Source organism: Musca autumnalis, unplaced genomic scaffold (genome assembly GCF_047663935.1).
Source record: "Musca autumnalis isolate F117 unplaced genomic scaffold, ASM4766393v1 scaffold_3, whole genome shotgun sequence".
Taxonomy (NCBI): Eukaryota; Metazoa; Arthropoda; class Insecta; order Diptera; family Muscidae; genus Musca; species Musca autumnalis.
In genome coordinates this window covers 250,000,393-250,022,608 of record NW_027411866.1, presented here as the reverse complement: position 1 = coordinate 250,022,608, position 22,216 = coordinate 250,000,393, and the positions used below count along the sequence as shown (strand labels likewise).

The following is a 22,216-nucleotide window of genomic DNA, read 5'->3' as shown; positions in this document are numbered from 1 at the left end:
TTGAGAAGTATCTTCTACTTTAATCTTCTCCTTTTTAATGTCACGTGGTAAATGCGTGCTCTTTAGAATATAAAGCCACTAAAATTAGTATAACACAACTTTGGAGTTCTAGAATTTTACTTACACGTTGATTTTGATAGGCCGTAACTGCAGTAAACGATGTTTCCGGAAATATAAATGTCCGATAGTGGCTAGAATGTTCACTTTCATCCATGGATGCATTTTTAGGTGGCAAATAGACGATGTGGAAACGTGGCTGATAACGATGCATAGAATTTAAAATAATCTGCAAGAAATAGAAAAGGAAAAGACAGCTTTAAAAACTGGAATTTATTTAAGAGTTTGATGAAATTTTGAAAATGAATAGTAAAATATTCTGCACGTGAGCGGCCCCCAACAAATTATTCAGAATATGGGAATAAAAATGGTTCACTTTCAAATGTCAATAAAAATATTTCAGTGCATAATACTTAAGGCCTAGTTACATAAGACGCCTCGCCGGCATTCCTTGCTTACTCAGCTTAATTTTTGATAAAAGAAAAAAGAAGGCCGAGCCAATTTCGAACTAGGTTGCCCATTTCTATTTTCTTCGTTTATCAGGAATGAAGCAGAGTAAGCAAGGCACACCGGCAAGGCTTCTAATGTACCGAAGCCTTTACTGTCTATTAGTTGTTTAACTTACATGTCCATTTTCATCCAATTGATTGTTGGTCAATTTCAATTTGTCAAAGGATATAATCTGTTTCATCCAATTGGTACCGGGTGCCGGCGAATCAGGGTGTACGTGTATGCGTGGTGGTGAAATGGGATCGGCTTTTCCTGCTACAACCCAACTGGAACTGTAATGATAAAAAATAGTATGTTAATTACACTGTATAACAAATTTCGGTTCATGGTCTGTGGGTGGGAAATTCCGAGTGGTGCTGATAGTATTCGGTTAGTAGACCAAAACAACAAAAGGGTCTTGGGTTCTCAGGCCAAACTTTTTATATAATATAACATTAACCAAAGACAATGGGTTCCCGATATTCTTTCTCTCCTCCATTTGAATACTTCAAATTGAATCGTGTCTAATAATGACAGCTTCAGTCTGTATTAATGGAAAATGGCCTCATTCCGATCGCAATGTCACCGGAATGGGGGATAAAGATTAACATATATATTCAGGCTTCGGAAAACTTTCTGAAAGACAGCTTCTTCTTTGTTTGGCCGCTTAAGAAATCTACCACCCTATTAGACATAAGAAGACTTTGATGTGTGCACTTTAAATTCGAGAACGAAAGAATCCCTACCTTAAATCTCAACTCATATCTCTCCCCTTCTACTTACTTGTGAAATGCATAACGATAGCGTTTATCATCGACCGGCACAAAATCCATCATCATAATATACGTGGCCTGAGGATCTAGGCCTCCAATGCGAACTTGAAAAGTGGGAAACATGCGACGACCCGATTTGGTGACAATCATTTCGGTGCCTTGTTCATGGAATTTATCCCACAGAGTTTTGGTTTCCAGCACCACAACGGCCTGGGCCAATGAGGGGTGGAGGCTTTCTTCATCTTTGCCGCCTCCGTTGTTGTTGTTGCCATTTGTTGTTCCATCTTTTTTCTGTTTATTTGATGATTTTTTGTTATTGTTGTTGTTACTGCTGCCGTTGTTATTATTATTGTTGTTGTTATTGTCATTGTAATGATTATTTGTTGTGTTGACAGAATCATCCTTTCCGCTGCACGAACTATTTGTGTCAATATCCGATATTTTCGAGTCAACACTTTCAAGTGGTTTATAACTGCTACGATCTCTTCCGGCTGTTTGGATGCAAGCTAGAATGAGAAGAGAGGAATATAATTTGTTTAGAGAAATTTTGTTTATATGAAAATGTCACGGGTCATAAATGAAAACAAATATGGGTCATTGAGTTAGTTTAGGTTAGCTTGGGTGATGAATGTGGCAAAACAAAAATTCTCAAATAGTTTTCAAATCATTTCAAACCCAAAGCATCGCACATTCCATAAAACCCCAAAAAATTGGTCTGCTGTGGCCGAACACATGTGTTCATTCCACTTGATCAACTTGCCAAGTAGAATTGTCGTCCTGCTCGATTTCAAAGCCATTGTTGTTTATGACCCATGACCCCATGATTGCAGTACCACCATCATCAAGCTAATTGTTTGGCAATCAAGCGACCAATGGAATTTCTATGAAAATAAGAAAAACAAAAGGGAGCAGGCGAAAGATTTTCAACGAAGTCTACAATACATCGTTCTGGGGGAATCCTTGACAAAATACAAAGCATATTTCACAGTCTGAGGGATGCTAGTTGTTCTTATTTTTTTTTTCATTCCCTCTCTCTATATCTATAGAATGTTGTTGTAATTAAATGAATTCGAAAATCAATTAGTATTTGGCACATAGAAACGTTTTTCTGTCACAATTGACGGATTTTCTTCCCCAAGCAATACCAAGCGATTTTTTGGCCCATTGTTTTCTACTTTGGTAAGAATTTTAAATAGAATTTAAATTTGTTGTTGGACCACAAATAAATGCTGTGCGGACACTTGCCACACTATTGGAAGGGGAAATTGGGTCGAATTTAAAACAAAGGGTTGCACTTTTGTTTATTTATTCCTAGAATTGTGACCCACTTAAAAAATATTGTAACAAATATTTAAAGTAAAAGTTTTCCACTATTTAAAATTGGGTCATTCAATAATCAAAGTCTAATCAAATGTAGTCGCATTTGATTTGTATATAAACAACAACAAAGCAACATATGGTCATTTGAAAAAATGTTCTCAATTTGGCCTTTGAAACATCTGGCAAGTCTTTTATAGATGTAATATTTTTGTGGTTGTTGTAATTTACATAAATACATTGTTGTTGAGGAGGAATGTGAAGTACGAAGTTGAGGTAGACCAGTGCCCAATTTTGCATCTTCTATAAGTTTTACATACGGGTGAAAAATGTGCCTCAAAGAATATAGTTTTGGAGTAAGACAAATGCATACAGTGGATAGACACACTGTCGATTCAAATACCGCAAGCTTCATAGACACCGCAAACTTCATAGATCATGTTCAAAAATGACATTCTTTTGGAACCTCTCCGCCTAGAAGTCTTCGCTTAAAGCAGTTTAGGGCTGTTCTCGGAAAGTTTTGAATTTTTTGCCTCTTATAGCTCCTGTCATCTCTATTATAGCGTCATATTTTTCCTCTTGAGGAAGTCTACACCTCCTAGATAATGGCCCGAGAGCTCTAATAACTGATCTGATCTGTCACTAAAATAGCTGGTGCGCACGATGATCCTCGAAAAAGTAACCGACATGATCCAAACTTTGTATATCGTAGTATTTCTTGCAGAATTAATTCAAGTTCGAATATAGATTAATCCTGAGGACACATGTCCTCAAAAAGTAAATCTATGGAACAAAAAGCAGCTTTGATATGAGCGTTAGACGCGGTTTTCTCGAAATTGCATTTTTAAAGCGGTGCCCACTGTAGCTCGAAAACGGATGATCCGATCTTCATATGTTTTGTGGGATTATTATACACATAAAAAGTTTGCCATAAGCGAAAGAAATAAAAAAAATCGAATTTATGGCGAAAAAACTTTTTATTGTTTAAAATCAAAGTTATGACTTTGACTATTCACAATGTTTTAAAAAATGGATATTTTTTATTTCCGTTTCGCGTAAGGACAAGACTATTTGATTGTTAATGAACTCACAAAAATATATACTGATCGGTTTATTCGTTTTCGAGCTACAGTGGGCACCGAAAACTGTTTTAGTAAAAACAGCGTTTCTTAGTCGGCCATTTGTCAGAAAACTGTGTAATATTTTTCAACAAAAAAATCCGAATATGGCTCAAGTTGTGACCTTTCACATGAAAATAAAATCTTCTAACAAAAATTTTGGTAGATTTCTTGTAAAAACTTCATGAAAAATTGAATGGAAAATTGTGCTCAATATGTGGCCATAACCCCTTCTTAAATCCAGTTAAAAGTTACTACTCGGATGGTCTTGAAAGTTTTAATAGAAAATATTGCTTGTGGTTTTGAATACTTCGTTATAATTTTTTCTTTGGGAAGCGCAAGTGATATAAACCTCAAAAAGACCCAAAAACCCTGTAGGTACCAAATAGGACAATTTATCATATATCCGTTCTATAAGCCATTCATTCACATCCTCTCGTTACTTGAGGTCTCTGCGCTCTTGAAGGAAATGGAAGGAAATGCTTCAACTACTTATGCAAAGTCAGGAGAAAGTAAATAATTAAAAACAGTAATATCTCGGCCTAGCCTTCATGTGTTGGATAACTAAGGGTCTGACCGTAGATCGAAACAGTTTCTCAGGAAGTACGTCGTTCTCCATTACGTTCTGAGAAAGTAAATTCAAGCAGAGCAGTGTCAAAATAATGAACAAAATCGATAGGAAGTAGCTTCTGACAACCAAGAGAAGACCATCTCAATCGATTTGCTCTCAATTTAATATTCACCGTGGTGAAATTGGTTTCGTATTGGGTTAGGTTAGTCCAAAAGCCTCTAAAGCCCCATTGTATGTAATGTTGCTGATGATATGCTGCTATATCAGTGCATCATTCTTCTTTGCCACATGCTGAGTAGTCCAAGAAGAAGAACCAACCTCAAATATCCCCAAAGGCGCATAGAGTTTGGAAGAATGGCTCAGCATTGGCCTCAAACCCATCCGATGATACACAACCGAAGTCCAGAAACCTACACTAAGACAGGATATCAAATCCACAAGCGCAGCCTCAGAAGCAGACAACAAGATACCCTGCAGAAACAACAGATCCCACCCTATAATAAAGGATCAAATCGGGACCACATGACCTTAGAGGACCTTCGATCGGCAATCATTGATATGGCTGTTCTCTTGAGGGGAATATTAGCTATGAGGGCTGATCGTCGAAGACCGTCTGTGAGACATTGAGTTCTCTGGCGATGAGGAACTTCAGACACATTCACAGTTCGGCAATGAATGCACTTTCAGAGGAGTCCATATGGGTTTTCTTAACCTAGTGTCTGTGAATATGAAGAAGATCCTTGCAGAATAATATCGCGAACATCAGGGTATGCATAGTGACAAAAACACAACAGACAAACCCCCAAACCTGAAGTAATGCTAATAAAAACCATTAAAAAAGTAAAAGTTGGCTTTGCCGACGGAGAAATACCCTCCGCCTGTGTGAATTGAAACATGCATATATGGACAGATCGAATACAAAATCCTTTTCCCCAAAAATTATGTATTTACGGTGTTTTCAAAATGTTGAGGCCATTTTTGGATGTATGAATTTACCGATCTTATTTGGGAGTCATTACTTTCGAAAGATGTCACGTCCAGCATTCATTTGAGTGGGTAGCCATATAATTTAGAGATTTGGACCAGCATTTATACGAAAAACATAATATCACTGTACACAGGACCACAAAGAGTATCTTCCATTTATGGTCCATTTATGAATTTTTACTAAGTTTGGACAAAACATTACGACGGCCAACTTTTGAACCGAATAGGGCTCCAGCCAGACAGGCAAACGGACGGACATTGCTTAGTCGACTCCGAACTGTCTGAAACAGATTTCATCCAAACATTCTTATAATAATAATAATTGTTCCACAAACATCCCAGATGGGACAAGGGAGACTTCTCTCATATCAATGAGTGCACCCCGATTCATATTAGCTCAATGATATGGGACCTACTGTTTATTGCCGAGTTCGAACGGTGTGTCCTAAGACACCACTTGTTACATGGCTGAAATACTCAGGAAATGTCGGAAACATCACTGAGGGGTATTTTGCCACCGTTGAAAATTTGATGTTGCCTGGCCTGGGAATCGAACCCACGACCTTTAGAGTGCAAGGCGGGTGTGCATGCCATTGCACCACGGTGGCACCCAAACATTCTTAGGATCTAAATTTTAGATTCTAAATCCATTATTTTGGTGGGGCAAATTTCATTGTATGAACCCTCTTTAGCCTAAAGTCTGCGTTAATAATGTTTCTGTAATAATATTTCAAAAAACAGTATATACTTAAAATCAGAGTATAATCGGGAATCTTACGTTGAATATTTCAAAAATAGTATTAAATGGGAAGTATTGGCCGCCCTTTTAGGTTATCACCCGACGCACAGGGATCAGAATCGTTTTTCTGGGTCAAAATTCTGTAACTTGTGAACGGATAGACATTACTTACTTAGCTGGCCCATTGCAGAACATTTGTTCCATAGACCGAACTAAGAAAAGATCTCCAATTCTCTCTGTTTCGTGCTTCGCTTTTTGGAATACCGCGCCTTGTCATCTCTCCATCCACTTGTTTGCGCTATCTATTCTTTGGCCTGCCAATTCTGCGTGCACCGCCATGTGGCTCGAATTTATATTTTTAGCGGGTTCATCATCGCTCATTCTTATTATATGGTCTACCCAACGCAATCGCTGCATTTCGACACGTTTGACTATATTGATATCGTTGTATAGCAGATACAGCTCGTGGTTCATACGACGTCGATATTCACCATCAACGCAGATCGGTCCATAGATCTTTAGAAGAATTTTTCTCTCAAACACGCCAAGCACTTTCTTATCTGCTTGCGCAAGTACCCAGGCTTCGAAACCATGTATCAGCACGGGTAGTATCAGTGTTCTGTGAAGCGTTATTTTTGTTTGACGAGTTGTGGCTTTGTTTTTAAACTGCTTACGTAAACGAAAGTAGCATCTGTTGCCCAATACAATTCTTCTTTTTATTTCACAACTGATGTCGTTTGTTGTGTTTACGGCGGTGCCGAGGTAGACGAAGTCTTTTACTACCTCAATATTATAGGAACCAACTTCAACAGTTGGTCCGATCTCAATGGAAGCATTGCGCGTCGACACCATTAGATTGGTCTTCTCACCGTTTACCGCCAGACCCACTTTAGCCGATTCTCTTTCGACCTTTATGAAGGTATCAGTTACTTCTTTTACTGATCGGTCCATGATGTCTATATCATCAGCGTAAGCAAGTAACATGTGGCTATGGTGTAGATTGTGCCACTTCTTTTGACGTTTGCCTCTCGTAGAACCTTTTCTAGCAGGATGTTGAAGAGATCACACGAAAGGCCTGAAACCTCTTTTGGTACAAAACTCTTCGGAGATGTTCTTTCCTATTTTAACTGAAGATCTTGTGTGAGTTAGAGTCTTTTACAAAGCCGAATGAACTTTGCGGGGATTCCAAATTCAGACATTGCTTGGAATACCTTTGAACGTAGCAGGCTGTCGAGGCTGCTTTATAATCGACAAAAAGGTGGTATGTGTCGATCTGCATCTCTTGGGTCTTCTCCAGGATTTGCGCAGGGTAAATATCTGGTCAATGGTGGACTTGCCAGGTCTAAAGCCGCATTGGTATGGTCGAATTATTTCGTTGACCATGGGCTTTAGTCGTTCGCACAATATCCCTGACACTATCTTGTAGGCAATAGGGAGAAGACTTATGCCCCTATAGATGGAGCATAAAGTCTTATCTCCTTTCTTATGGACAGGACACAGGATGCTCAGGTTCCAATCGTCGGGTACGCGTTATTCCTGCCAGATGGAGCTAACTAGCTGATACACCTTATCAGCGTGTCGCCTCCGGTTTTAAACAGCTCGGCTGGTAGGCCATCAACTCCTGCTGCCTTATTATTCTTCAGCCGGTTTATAGCTGTCTTTACCTCATCTTGGCTGGGTGGTATACAATCAATACCATCTTCTGGGATTGGATCTGTGGTATCTTCGTCGACTTCGCTACTATTGGATACCAACAGTTTGGAAAAATGCTCTTTCCATATCCTTAGCACACTATCTGTATCAGTTACCAGATTACCTTGCTGATACAGGAGGATGTGCCAGTTCCAAAGCCATCAGTTTGATGTTTCACTCTTTGGTAGAATTTTCGGAATTCATTCTGTCTCCTGTAGATCTCGATTTGTTCACACTCCCGCTTTTCCATATCTCTCTTTTTCCTCCTTTTCTCCCGATACCTCTCTCGTGTGCTACGCGTTGCTACTGATTGCAAAGTAGCCCTATATGTCGCATTTTTCTCTTCGGTAGCAGCACGACACTCCTGGTCATACCATGGATTCCTTGGTGGAGGTCTCTGGTATCCAAGTACTGATTTTGCGGCTGTTTGCATGGAGTGGGCAATGTTTTGCCATTGTCCTGATATATTATCGGGACGAGGAGTGCTTTGATTAAGCAGTTGGGCCAGTTGAGTGGAATATGCTGTGGCTATCTGTTATGATTTCAGCTTACCGATGTCCAACTTCCGTGTTGGGTCTGTTCGCACTTTGTTTGCTACGTTTAATCTGGTACGTACCTTTACTGCAACAAGCTAGTGGTCCGAGTCTATGTTTGCACCTCGGAACGATCGTATATCCAACACGCTTGATGCATGTCTTCCATCTATCACAACGTGATCAATTTGATTTCTTGTTCTTTGATCTGGCGACAGCCAGGTGCCCTTATGGATATCGAGATGCTTAAATCTGGTACTGCTAACTACCATGTTTCTTGCAGCTGCAAAGTCTATCAGCCTCATACCATTGTCAGATTTTTCACTGTGGAGACTGAATTTCCAGACTGTTGCGCCAAAGATATTCTCCTTTCCAATTTTGGCATTAAAATCGCCTAGTATAATTTTAATGCCATGGACAGGGCAACGGTCATAAGTTTCTTCTAAGCGCTCGTAAAATATATCTTTGGTCTGTTCGTCCTTGTCTTCAGTGGGAGCATGAGCGCAAATAAAGCTGATGTTGAAGAAGTTTGCTTTTAATCGAATTGCAGCGAGTCTTTCATTCACTGGGTTGAAGCTGGAGACCAGATGTTTTAACCTCCGACCAACTACAAATCCGCAGCCAAACTCATGCTTTGTGTCATGGCAGCTATAATACAGTGCGTCACCTTTAGGTGTTGTCGTGACGCCTTTCCCGTTCCATCGTATTTCCTATATGGCAGTAATGTCGGCCTTGTACTTTTCAAGTACATCTGTCAATGCGTAAACGGCACCTTCTCTATAAAGAGTGCGAACATTCCAGGTGCAGACTCGCAGATCATGGTCCTTGAAACGTTTGCGGGGGTCGTCAACTTTTGAGGGATTTGTTTTTCTTTTCTTTCGTTTTTTCATAGTAGGCTGTTTTTTGTAGGGGAGGGTTACTAACCCGACGACCAAACCCAAGTTTTAAACATTATTATGGGTGTACGCGCGGCACATGTTAGCTCACTACCTTTAACGGGTGTTAAAGGCAGTTCCCCAGGTGACACCACGGGGAGTTCAGTATCCACATGAGATGAAAGAGGGACCAAGATAGATCCTGGATAGAGATATGTTTATATTTTTGTTCGATAGATAACAGTAGGTCAAAGTTAAAAATTTGAGTTTTTTCATATTTTGCTACAAAAAATGCGTTTTCTGTGTCAAATTTTCATTTTGATGTCTCTATAACTCAACAAGTTACATATCATGCAACCAAAATTTTTTTGAGTTTATAGAGCACTAAAACACTTCAAATAATGCTTGATCTTGCACAGACATTTAGCATTGATATCTGGCTACCATTTACGAAATAGCGTCCAAGTAGTTATCTTAATTTTTGTTTAATAATATTTTTAAGATGAGAAGTCAAATTTCAATGGGAAACTCAAAACGCGTTTCTCTTCGAAACTGGATTTTTTGAGGTGTGTAACTCTTTGAGTAAATGAGCGATATGTTCCAACTAAGGCCACATACCAATAAACAAACCATAAAAATACAAACAATTTAAAATTAAAAAAATCGTATTTTTTTCAAAAATTTCGAAAATTTTTTTTCGAAAAATTAAATTTTTTAAAAAAAAAAACCTATTCCTTAGGTTTTCATAAAACTTATATAACTCATGCCCATTTGTGTAAAAATGCTAAAATTTATATCGGAAACGATATGAAAAAACACAAATTTTTACTCATGTAATTTCAAATATGTTAAAAAGTGGGAGCGGGAGGTGTACAAACATTTATATGGGCTGAAAGAGGACACTTTCGGCCGTTATTCTGTGAAAAGGGAACAGTGTTAGGAGTTCTAGTCCACTGAAGTTGGAATTTCACTAAAATATGTTACCTAAAGAAAAATAAAATAGCTCACTTCGTGTAGCCGCTGCGGCTATTTAAAGGTAACAATCCTACCTACCTAACAAAAAACAACGAATGCAATATCTGTTATAGTTTCAGAGAAATAGCTATTTCATTCTTCAGAAATTTTCAAAAATTACGTATTCTCCAAAATTGCGAAGAAATTGTCGTTTTTAAGAGCACGCCACACATTCCAATATTTTGACTTAATTTTTTGGTGTCCTTAGTTTTAATATGTTTACTATCGAATCCCATATAGAAAGTAACAATCGGTGACGACAACAAATTTTGGCTTTTGGTCAGGAAAATCCATGCCTGAACCCCTGTGCGACGTTTACTTTCAAAACGCCGATACAGGTATCTTCTATTTTTCGTCCCTCTTTCATAGCCTGTCCGATTTTGGTTCTAATTCTAAAAGTCACAGAATTTGAATATTAAAAGCCAATTCTGAATCATTGTGAGGCCTTCGGAATCGACAAAAAGAAGGATATCCGATATTAGTATGGGCTAAAAAGGATTCTGGGATGGAAATTGCGGCTCCATTAGGTTCATATGAAATACATACCTTCTGAAATGTATGTGTGAAAAGTTTCGACAGACAATTATACCACAAACTATCTTAGAATCAAAAATATGCACCCGAGTATTGTTCCAAAAGTGAATGACTACTATGCCATGCGAAATGAAAGTTGTAAGTAATTGTATCTGACATCATGCACAACATTGTTGTTTTTATCAAAATTATGATGTGAAATGCATTTTATCCCCACAAAACCACCAAATGTGTAATAAAATTCACAATGTAATAGGATCAACAGATCTTTGTGGTCGATCTGGCGCATACTCGTACATATTTCGAACATATTTCATATTTGTTTTCATCTTATAACTAATTAATTTGACGCATGTTCATTGTGAGACCCCAACCCCGCCAAACCCCACATTTCACATGTTTTGTCTTTTGTTCATGTTACACGTTTTTATTATTTTCTGTGAACACAGAGAAAACAGAACACAAATCGTCGTAATTCGATGTTGCAGACGGTGGAATATTTCATTGGATCAGCTTTAAAGATAGAACAAAAGAAAAGAACCAAACAGCCACTGTCTGCATTAATGGGTAGTTGGATGGTTGGATGATCGGTTTGTTGCTTGAATGGATGATCTGAGGAGATGTTTAAAATTTAGTTATAGTGTGTGCCTTCTTCTCTTCGTCTTATCTAAATTTAGCTAGAATGCAACTTGTTGTTGCCTTGCGGTATCCATGTGCTATACGTCGTCGTCGTTGAACATCTATCTCCTCAATCATCCAGGAAGGGAGAAACTGATATCCGAGGAAAAGTATGAAAACGAATATTTATGTGGATTATCCATCCTTCCATTGACGTAACTCTCTCCCCCTCCTTTGTAGTGGGGAAAAAGAACCCAAACAAACGTGTTGTTGTGGTGGCGTCGTTGGACGGACCAGTGTCACTCAACACTTGCAGCATATGACTATAAATTGCTAATTAAGTGCTTCAGAAATATAAAATTCAATTACAATTTGTGTTGATACATTTATTGCTGAAGATTATTATTTTAAGGGAAAGGCGCAATGAATATTTTGGGAAAAATGTTACATATAAATATAAATTAGGAAACTTTAGAAGTAAATCTTAAAAACCCCGAGCTGGCATGTCAAGGAATTTAAATTAGTTTTTACGGGGAAACGATGTTGACACGTGTTGCTGTATTATCCGTAAGTTAGTGATCAAACCAAAGCAATCGACTTGATTTACCGATTTATAAAATAATTATAAAATCTTTTATTTAAATTTCTAACAAATTCTTTATTTTTTGAATTGATCCAAATATTTAAATTTAGTTTCGGAATGAATTCAATAAAACATTCAGAGTTTATCCTGAACTTTGTTCGTTTGCACTTAAGATTTTTCTGCAAAAATTCTGTACAATTTCTGCTCAACTTATTAGAATTATTTTTTATTTTATTCTTGGAGGCCGTAATGTTGTAAAATGCCTGGCGTAAAACAATAATCTGAATAGTTCGACCTATTATATGAACATAAATATTAACATATATATTCTGGGCAAAACAACTATAAGCTATTTTAGCGATACTAAAAAATAGTGTGGACATGACACAAAACAAAAGATATATTTATGAAAGTTTGCGTATTCCAGAGGGAAAACAAAAGTCAATTAACACCAAAGAGGATAAGGACAATACTAAAATTGCAGTATTTAGTTGCAATCATTTGTAATTTATATTTGTTTTGTAATTTATATTTTTTTTATATTTTTTATACATTATTAGTAATTACTATCTAAATTTCGTTGTGAAGTCTGTTTCATATAATAGGGATAATATTTATTGGAAATGTTATAGAAAATTAATTGTAAGTAAACTTAAACTAATTATCAAAAACCAATGATCAAAAAACTGTATAACATTAATATTGTATTTTTTCGTTAGAATTTAGATTTTGGAAATAAAACTCCTGTAGAAGTTGGAATCTTGTTAACGAAAAGTTGTGCGGATAATCGAATACATTAGTTTTATTTATCCCATAACAAAATTTGTTTCACATTAACTTTGGTATTTTTGCTGAGATGTGATTATCTTTTCATTTGCAAATATAATTCACGGAGATGCTGTGGTTTAGGATTTGGCCACAAAACTTTTTAATTATCATTATTTTCATACACTCACCGTCGAGGGTATATACACTTTCATATGAAATCCGTTTCAGACAATTTGAAGTCGATTCAGCACTGTCCTTTGGTCCGATTCACCACTTTTCGTTGGGTGGTACGCACGGCAGCTCTAGAACGTATCAATCGATGTGGACCACATTCCTATGGTCCACTATTCCAAATTTTGCACATCGCAAATTTTGCACATCTTCCAGACATATCGCTCATTTACTCAAAGAGTGGCATAAAATCAAAATATTCTATATTTCCTACGACTTCTTCTTCTTTATCTTGTGTCAAATTTTAACATTGATATCTCTAAAACTCAACGAGTTACATCTCATTTTCTAGGAGTTTGGCTTAAATCAACAAACATGTTTTATTTTTGCCTTATTTAGGTGAAGGTAATTTAAAAGTGATATTTGAATTAATTCTGTTTCGAGAATTTCCAGACTGGGATTCTAACCTGGGTCTCCGACAGCCGGTGTCTCAGCGTTCTAAGCCACAATCAACTTGCCAAAGCTTGAGATGACAAATATTGATGATCAAATCTTCTAATACAAAAGGACAAATACAAATAAAGGTGGCAAAATAAATAAAGGTGCTTTTGAATCAAAATTAAATGGAAGGTGCTTACACCTGGGAAGTTTTTGCGGATTCCGAAACTACAATGTTCATAGATGAACAAAATCAAAAAACAAAAAAAATCGCCGGAGCGCTTTTTAAATAAATCGCGATTCAAGTTGACATTTTTAGGGGTTGTTTAGGTTTTTGCGATTTTGCTTGGAAACCGCAAGTCCTATCAAATTGGGAATAAAGAAAATGTTGTAGCTATCAAAATTCTCTACAAGATTGGCCTTAATAATATTTTAGTAGGTTTTACAGCTTTTGAGATATAGAAGTTGAAATTGGGACAGTTCAAATTCAATTTAATTCTGTATCGTCTCCTTATAAAACAATGTCATGACTGCAATTTCCCAACTTAAACTTATATATCCAAAAAAATGGTACAACCTAGGAAAAATTACATAAGCCAGTTTTGTAGAGAATTTTCACAGCTATAAAATTTTCTCAGGTCCCATGCCTATAAGACTTGCCGTATTCAAGCAAAATCGCGAAACCTTAACAAAAAAACCTAAACATGTAAACTGAGCTTCTTTAACTCAAAAATGGTACAGCCTGAGAACAAATCATAAACGTCAATCCTGTAGAAAATTTTCACCGCTACAACATTTTCTTTAGCTCCATTTCGATTGGACTTGCGGTTGGTGAAAACCTAAAAAACACCTATAAATGTGAATTTTGACCGCGATTTATTTAAAAATCTCTACAGCGATTTTTTCTTGTTTTTGGATTTTTCTCATCTATAAACATTGCTGTTTCAGAATTCAGAAAAACTTCCCCTATGTAAGCGGTTTTCATTAAAAGTTAGTTAAGGCGCACCCTTCATGACATTGCTTTATAAGGGGGCGATACAGTCAGTCCATTGTCCCAATTTGAACTTCAATATCTCAAAAATGGTACAACCTACGATTTTTTTGATTTTTCTCATCTATGAAGATTTTAGTTTCAGAATCTGCAAAAACTTCCCAGGTGTAAGCACCTTCCATTTAAATTTGATTCAAGAGCACCGTGAGTACTTGTGATAAACATTGAAAAATAGGCTTACCAGCCAAGTCGGACCATAGAAAAAGTTTAGAATTAAATAACTGACATTAATTTGTATATACAATTTTTGACTTATTTACGTATAAATTCTAGTTTCCAAACTTAGCCTTCGTCCACCTACTAAAATAACGTTCTAATATGCCTGGTAATCGGACTTAACCAACCATGAAACGGAGCATAATTGTTGAATGTGTGGGACTTTGGTGAACTCCTAATTTTTCAAATGCACCTCTAAGGTCGTAACAGCTCAACTCGAAAGAGCAATAACTCAAATATCACTACAAAATGACCTTCGTATTAATAAGGCATAAATAAAAATATTATTTTTTAATTAATTTCTCGTTGGAATTGCGCTTAATGATCATTGATCAATGATGCAAGTAAAAAAGGAAAGCCGACGATTCGAAGCCGCTCCACAGCCGATATGTCTAAAGAGCCTCTGCCAAAGGCGAAACATGCATGTCACATAGTGGTGGTTGTGTTGGTTCGAATCTTCGGCTTTCCTTTTTCACTTGCATCATTGATCATTCAGCTCGATTCCAAGGAGAAATGAATAAAAAATTTATATTACAAATGATCTCCCCCTAAAAAGGAAAATTTTCAAATAAAAAATATTTTGGGACACTTAATGAGGAACAAATCATTCTAAAATCCCAAGTTGGCTAAAAAATATTCAAGACTGGACTGATTACCATGATACACTCAGTCCTTTAACAGCGGTTAAAAACTGACAACAATCGCTTTTCACACAAAATACATACGGATACCTGTAGGCCTATTCTGTAACTTTTATCGATTGAAAAGTTGTTAAAATTTCTTTTGGTTTTGTAACAACTACAAAACAAACAATGAGTAAAGTTGTTAAAAAGTTACTGAATAGTGGTGCTGATATGCAAATAAAAAGAAGAGTTGTACTTGTATTTGACAACCATTAAAAATTATTTAATTTCTTGAAATTTGTTTCACATCAACTTTGGTATTTTTGATTAGATGTGTTTAACCTTTTCTTTGTAATATAATTCACACTTATGCCGATTTTGTTGTATTTACATTTTAAAACAATCGATTGTGGTTAAACGGAGAAACTATGATTTTGGATTTCGCAAAATTTTCTTAGTTATCTTAGTTTGTATACCTTCAGCTTTCTAGCTAACCTAAATTTTTCACTTTAATCTGATTCAAAATGCCTTCATGGAAATAATGGCTTTGAACCCCAAGTCCGTTCCTCCGTCTGATTGGGTGGTACTCACGACAACTCTCGAACGAAGCTTGTAATATTTTGTTCAAACTTCATGTTCATGTTTGAAGATGTGCCATATAGTTCGGGTACTTCCGTCACAAATATTCAAAATTTTCACTAATATGGAAGCCACCTTGTACGTCCGCCTTGCATTTAGAAGGTCTTCCCTGACCAGAACGTCAACATTTTGGGCGGTAGCAATATTTCTTCTAGACAAAGGTTTAATAGGCATCTGGACTATATCGTACCTCTCCCGAAAGAGGACTTGTATCGGATCGTTTTGAATTTTTACAACGGCACATTTTTTCATGGGCTAGTCCATACTGCCTATAAAATGTCTCAAAAGCTGTAAATACCCTGTCTGCTCCAACTAAAATGACAGATGACGATAAAATGGGTATCCAATTTAGCTAAAACGTTGCACATCTTAATATTTCTTTCAAATGTACATCTAGTTCCAATGAAGGCTTCGGGGTTGTTCGATTATCGTTTTTAAATTGTTACCGAAGGTACTCCTTTACCGTCCAGTTTACAGTCCTGACACCGGAAAGCTCTAGAAAATGCTACGGTGAACAACTAAAATGGGCGATAGGCACATCACAATATTTATCTCAAACTTTAATTGAATTCGACAATAGACAGTATCGGTTACAACATTTCAGATTTTTTTTTTTGCAAAAGTGCAGTTTAAGGACTGCTCGAGGATTTTATTTAAATTTCCTCAAAGGTAGCCCTTGTAATTTTAATTGCAACGATAGTTTTTTTCTAGGCAAGTTCAAGCTTCCATTGTGTCAGCGATAGATTTTTTTCTAATTTGCGTCAGAATATCTATGACTTATCTTCAGACATTGTGTTCGATGTAGGAAGAAACGAAAGTGATCGAATGTGTGGGGTCAGCAATTGACATTTCACCGAAATGTATATGTTTAAATTATTTCAAAACTACTTTGGAATGTTTAAACTTAAGGCCTGGGCACATAAGCTGACTCGCCTGCTTGCTTCTGATAAAAGAATAAAAAAGAAAAGGGCAACCTAGTTCGAAATTTGCTCGGCCTTCTTTATTCTTTTATTTTTATTATGTCAGAAATGAAGCAGAAAAGCAAGGCAGCTTATGTACGCAGGCCTTAAAGCTGCCTCGCCTGGTTGCCTTGCTTTCCTACTTCATTTATGACATAATAAAAATAAAAGAATAAAGAAGGCTGAGCAAATTTCAGACTGGGTTGCCCTTTTCTATTTTATTCTTTTATGAGAAGCAAGCAAGGTAAGCAGGCAAGGCAGCTTATGTACTCACCCCTTTATGCTTTTTTGTTTGGCTTTGATGACTTTCGAGGAAAGTCGAAATATTGGAACAATAAAAAACAAAACCAAAATGATGTTTTTAATTATTTTAATTATATGTACAGATCAGGTCCGCGTACAGACTAAATCGGTATACTCCTTCGTGTACCTCCCACAAAAAGTTGGAAAAAGTACAGTCTAACAGATCGTTTCGGATCGTTTTGAAATTTTTTTTTACAAATTCTTCTTGCGGGCCATGTAATAGCGGCGCAATTTTTTTCGGAGGCAAATCCATACTTAAGATAATGATCCTAAAGCTCCAAAAAGCCTGACGGCACCAACTAAACTGGGTAGTACTTAGGATAATCGTCGAAGGGAGAAACCGAATTGGTCCGTTGGACATCGTATTATGGCAATATGTCGCACATGCGACCCTATTTACATGTTTCCCTTTGAGGATTCTGCACTAAGTAATCGTTTTACGATTCTATGATTCGCTGAATGCTGCGAATCATAGAATCGTAAAACGTCTTTGAAACTTGGTGTAAACTTCGCAAACGTTATTTACCAATAGGATTTATGTTCATGTTAGCGAACATAAAGGTACATTTGGAATCCTTGCAATCTATGTGGCCCTTCTATGAACCAGCAATTTACTCCGCCATTCATCTCTTTGAGAGTGAGCTTTCTAGTGTTCTAGTGTTTTTTTCGTGTTCTTCTTTATAACTTTTTTATAAGGAAATATCCCAAACATCCCTTGTCCCGTATGGGATGTTTGTGGAACAATTATTATAAGGAATAAGTGCCTTCTTTGATCAATAAATCTTGAAACTTTAAAAACTAAACTTCTTCTTATGCTTTGATTTTGAGATTTTCCATTTGACATTTTTGTTTCCTATCCTCTCAGATTATAGATTTTTTTCTACATTTCATAAATATTTAACACAATTACCTTCAATTTGTTTCATTGGACTGAGAGTGCTCATATAGGGCGATGACCAATGATCTGTCGTAGAATAGCAACCGTAATCCGTTATATTGGTGGTGAGACCAGCATTGTCCATAAAGGGCATGCTGGACATAAGGGCGCTGGAACATTCAGTGGGACCCATTAGATTGGAATTTGTTGGTGGGCGCATGTAGACAGTTTGATGCATAGCACTTTATTCGAAAATATTTGAGATCACTTTTTTGTTTTATAAATTATTGTTTAATTTCACTTAAAATTTATTTTAAAATTTTACAAGTTTGCCAATTTTTTTATGTTTATCCAAATTTGTTTTGTTTTATTTGTAACACCTTTATATTCTTGTTTTATTTATTTATTTTGCCAAATATCAATTAAAATATCAATCAACCTCAGGTCCAATATTTGATCCATTCATTCCTTCAATTTCACAAATCACTAATCATCACTGATGTTCAATTAAGAATTGTTGGTAGACGGAACTTGAGAAGTCAATTGTTGCGATAGTTGTTTGCTATTTTTTGACACTTTTACTTTTTGTTTGTTGTGGTATATCGATAGGATCAGTCGTCGTGATCAACGAATTAATTAAACTTTCAACGCGATATGATATGAACGAACAGGTCTGTGTGATTGGATAGGCACGGCGGTTATCATCAACACATCACTTTTGTTGTTGGAACGCGGTATGGTTGGTGGCGGACATTGATGATGACGGCTATTGTTGGTTGATTTGTTGTGAATTGACAATCGTCGAAAACAAGACGAGAACGTCAAGTACCATTTGCATTTTTTCACAATTTTTTGGTTTCATTCATTCATTCCTTCACTCAGTGGAGGTGGACGTGTGTGAGCGAGAGTTAAGTGCGAAGTGATCCGTAAGCGTGGCACCGATCAACGAATATTATCTTTTTAATGACACGGAGTGTGAAGAATTCCTTCTTCTTTATACAGAACGAACACAGAAAACGCGAAGTGTGATGGCTATGTTTTACGTTCGAGTAGTTTTTTCTGTGGTGTTTGCTTGTCTTGTCTTTGTAACGGGTTAGACTAAAATAAACAGTCTGCTAGCTGAATACACTTCTTGAGATCGTCCCGTCTGTCAGATGTTCACATCAACAACAGAGCACCATTATCATCAGTAGCAGGCAGACAGGCAGCATCATTATTACCACCAAATAGTGTGAGTTGTCGCAGCAGCAGCATCAGCGTAAGAAAAATATACTCAATATTGGTATCGAATGTTGGACCAATGGCAGGCACCTTACATCATAGTCCGTATGCTAATCAAGAGGATTCCTGTGGTTACACAAACATGTGTTGGTGAGTGTGAAGATCAGCACATCGCATCAGCCACACCAACCACTTGAGTGGAATGGGTGTGAAATACATGCGGATGGGTTTGTTGTTTTTGTTGCCTCTCTTTAATCCCCAAGATCATCAATGGACTCATTCACACTCACTGTATTTGAATAAGAAAATAAATGAGATGGCAATACAAGTTTCTGATTGGTTGCCAAGAATGATTTCTTTGCTCAGTTTTTTTGAGTTGTTAGCTATTGTTTTTGATATAGAAACATGATAATACCGTTTATACTGCATTTAACGACAGATTAATTTTCGTTAGACTTCTACTTGGTTTTACGTGGTTACTGACCTACCGTGTCACAAAAATCGATAATGTAATAAATTGGATAACAAACATAACAATTCCCAGTAATCAATGAACAACAACAAATTCATTGTGTCTGTTTTAAATTAGCTGAAAACAATAAATCTCCGAAAATTTTCAATGCACACATCGATTTGTCCTCTGCAAAGCACTTTGTGATCAATTATTCTAATAAATATATAGATATGACATTATCGGGGGCCAACACAATGTTATGCATGCTTACAAAAGGACGGAAATTGAGTCTCCGGTCTGTGTTATGAAATAACCCACGAATGAACATATTTACGTTGTTGCAACAACAACTAATAAGCACGATAACCTATGATTTAAGCATCTGATTTCGCCGCAACTTTTCAAAATTTCCTCCAAACGTACATCAAGTTCAAAGAAGGTATTTTGTTTCATCGCGCTGCACTTATGTTCGCGGAGCACACTGTCGCCGCATAACCTACCACAAACCGACCTATTGCCCAGAATCTTCGGCTGTTTAGTGGTCGGAATTCTGCTACCATCGACTAGGACATTCAACTCTATGCTCATCTTTACGGGACTTCAACTTCTTGTTTCTGAATTCCACGTACGACTGACGTCCATACATGTAATTCCTTATCCAACGTTTCAAACTGGGAAGTAGGGTAGTCTGTTCGGTGTTCTGAAATACCTTGCAGTGCTTGACAGTATCAAAGGCTTTTGATAAATGGAGCGCAATCAACATTGTTCTATAGCACGGCTTGTTCTGGTGAAGTCCTCGACGTATATGTATGGTGATGTGAGTGTTGAAGTGAAGCGTTGTTATAGTATTGTGCAGCTTACGAAACCCGTGCTGATGATCGGCCACTGAATATCCATTCGTGACGCTTGGGAGCGGTAAACCCTATCGAGTCGTCCCTTTGCTGGCATTCCTCTCTGTATTTAGTAGAAAGACCACCCTGCCAATTTTCCAAACTTCAGGCACTATGTGGGTGGTTAGCGACAGGTGGAGGACTTTCGTAAGATACTCAACTCCCGGCTCATCCAGCTGTTTCAGCATTACCATGGAGATTTCGTCAGGGTCTAACGCTTTGGATGATTTAGCGCTACTGACGCCATTTGCAACATCGTCCATTGTAAATTGTGGTGGGTTCCCCTCGGCAGGAAGAAATGTAATGCGACGCTGTACTCTTTTCCATTCGGCCTGTCACTCCCGGGGTGCTTGACAAATTGTCTATTAGAAAAACTTCTTAACTTAACTCATCTATTAGAATAACTTCCTCTTCCGATTAGTCAGCGTAGCGCACAGTGGTCGGAATCACTGATCTAGCGGCGCGAAATTAATAACTTGGAAACGAATGGATATCTCTCTGAAATTTTGCACAAACTCAGTCTGTGTCCGTGGGTAATAATGGACTAAATATGAACAACATAATATAATAATATTTTGGTATAGGCCCCATATAACGGTACCTCCTGATATTCGGTATTTTGAGGATTTAAGCCACCCTTTCCTTCCAAATTAGTTGTAATTTGGTACTTAGGGTTTCTAGTGATCACTAAACCTTTCCACCAAAAATTGTGGACATAGGTCCACGTTTGGGTATAGGCCGATTTTAAGGTACCTCCCGATTTTCAGTATTTTTCCGGCCAAATTAGGTGTAATTTGGTATTTGGGGTTCCCTGTGGACGCAAATATTCTCCACCAAAAATTTGGGATAAAACGTAGACCTATTTTGATATTGTCCCCATATAACGGTACCTGCCAATATTCGGTTTTGTTAGGATTTTGTCTACATTTTCAACCAAATAAGCTTTGTCATAGGAGGTTTTCGTTGGTTATACATCTTCTCCACCATTATAAATTGTGGACATAGGTCTACATTTTGATATAGCCCCCATATAACTGTACCGACAGATTTTAGGTATTTTGAGGATTTAAGCTATTTTTCAAAACCATTTGCCAGCAAGATTTGCAGCTATTTGCAGCTAAATTGTGGTTATTCGGATTCTAGGAAGTCCAATTTAATTAGTAAAAAAAATTGGACTGAACCTTAGTGGACCTTGGTAGTTACGCTCCATTCAACAAAAGTATGTTGCACTAAAAACATAAAAAAATAATAATTTTTGAAAATTTATTGCTATATAACTATTTAACTTCAGTTATTACTTACTTACTTAGCTGGCCCATTACAGAACATTTGTTCTATAGGCCGAACTAAGAAAAGATCTCCAATTCTCTCTATTTGTTGCTTCGCTTTCTGGAATACCGCGCTTTTTCATCTCATCATCCACTTGTTTGCGCCATCTATTCCTTGGCCTGCCAATTCTGCGTGCACAGCCAAGCGGTCCGTGTTTATACACCTTTTTAGCGGGGTCATCATCACTCATTCTTATGATATGGCCTAGCCAACGCAATCGCTGCATCTCGATACGTTTAACAATATTGATGTCATTGTACAGCAGATACAGCTCGTGGTTCATGCGACGTCGATATTCACCGTCAACGCAGATTGGTCCGTAGATCTTTCGAAGAATTTTTCTCTCAAACACACCAAGCACTGCCATGTCTGCTTGC

The 22,216-nt window shown here is 37.2% G+C and overlaps 1 protein-coding gene across 1 annotated transcript in view; it reads right to left on the bottom strand.

The window, feature by feature from the left end:
• org-1 (T-box transcription factor 1) overlaps positions 1-19,136 on the bottom strand; it is a 41,102-nt gene extending 21,966 nt beyond the window's left edge. Inside the window, exons 1-4 of the mRNA XM_073973518.1 lie at positions 17,979-19,136; positions 1,330-1,825; positions 683-839; positions 125-286 (exon numbers count right to left, since the gene is read on the bottom strand). Of these exons, the coding sequence (XP_073829619.1) occupies positions 125-286; positions 683-839; positions 1,330-1,825; positions 17,979-18,183 (1,020 nt within the window). The 5' untranslated portion in view covers positions 18,184-19,136. The remainder of the gene's footprint in view (positions 1-124; positions 287-682; positions 840-1,329; positions 1,826-17,978) is intronic.
• Between the last annotated feature and the right edge of the window lie 3,080 nt (positions 19,137-22,216).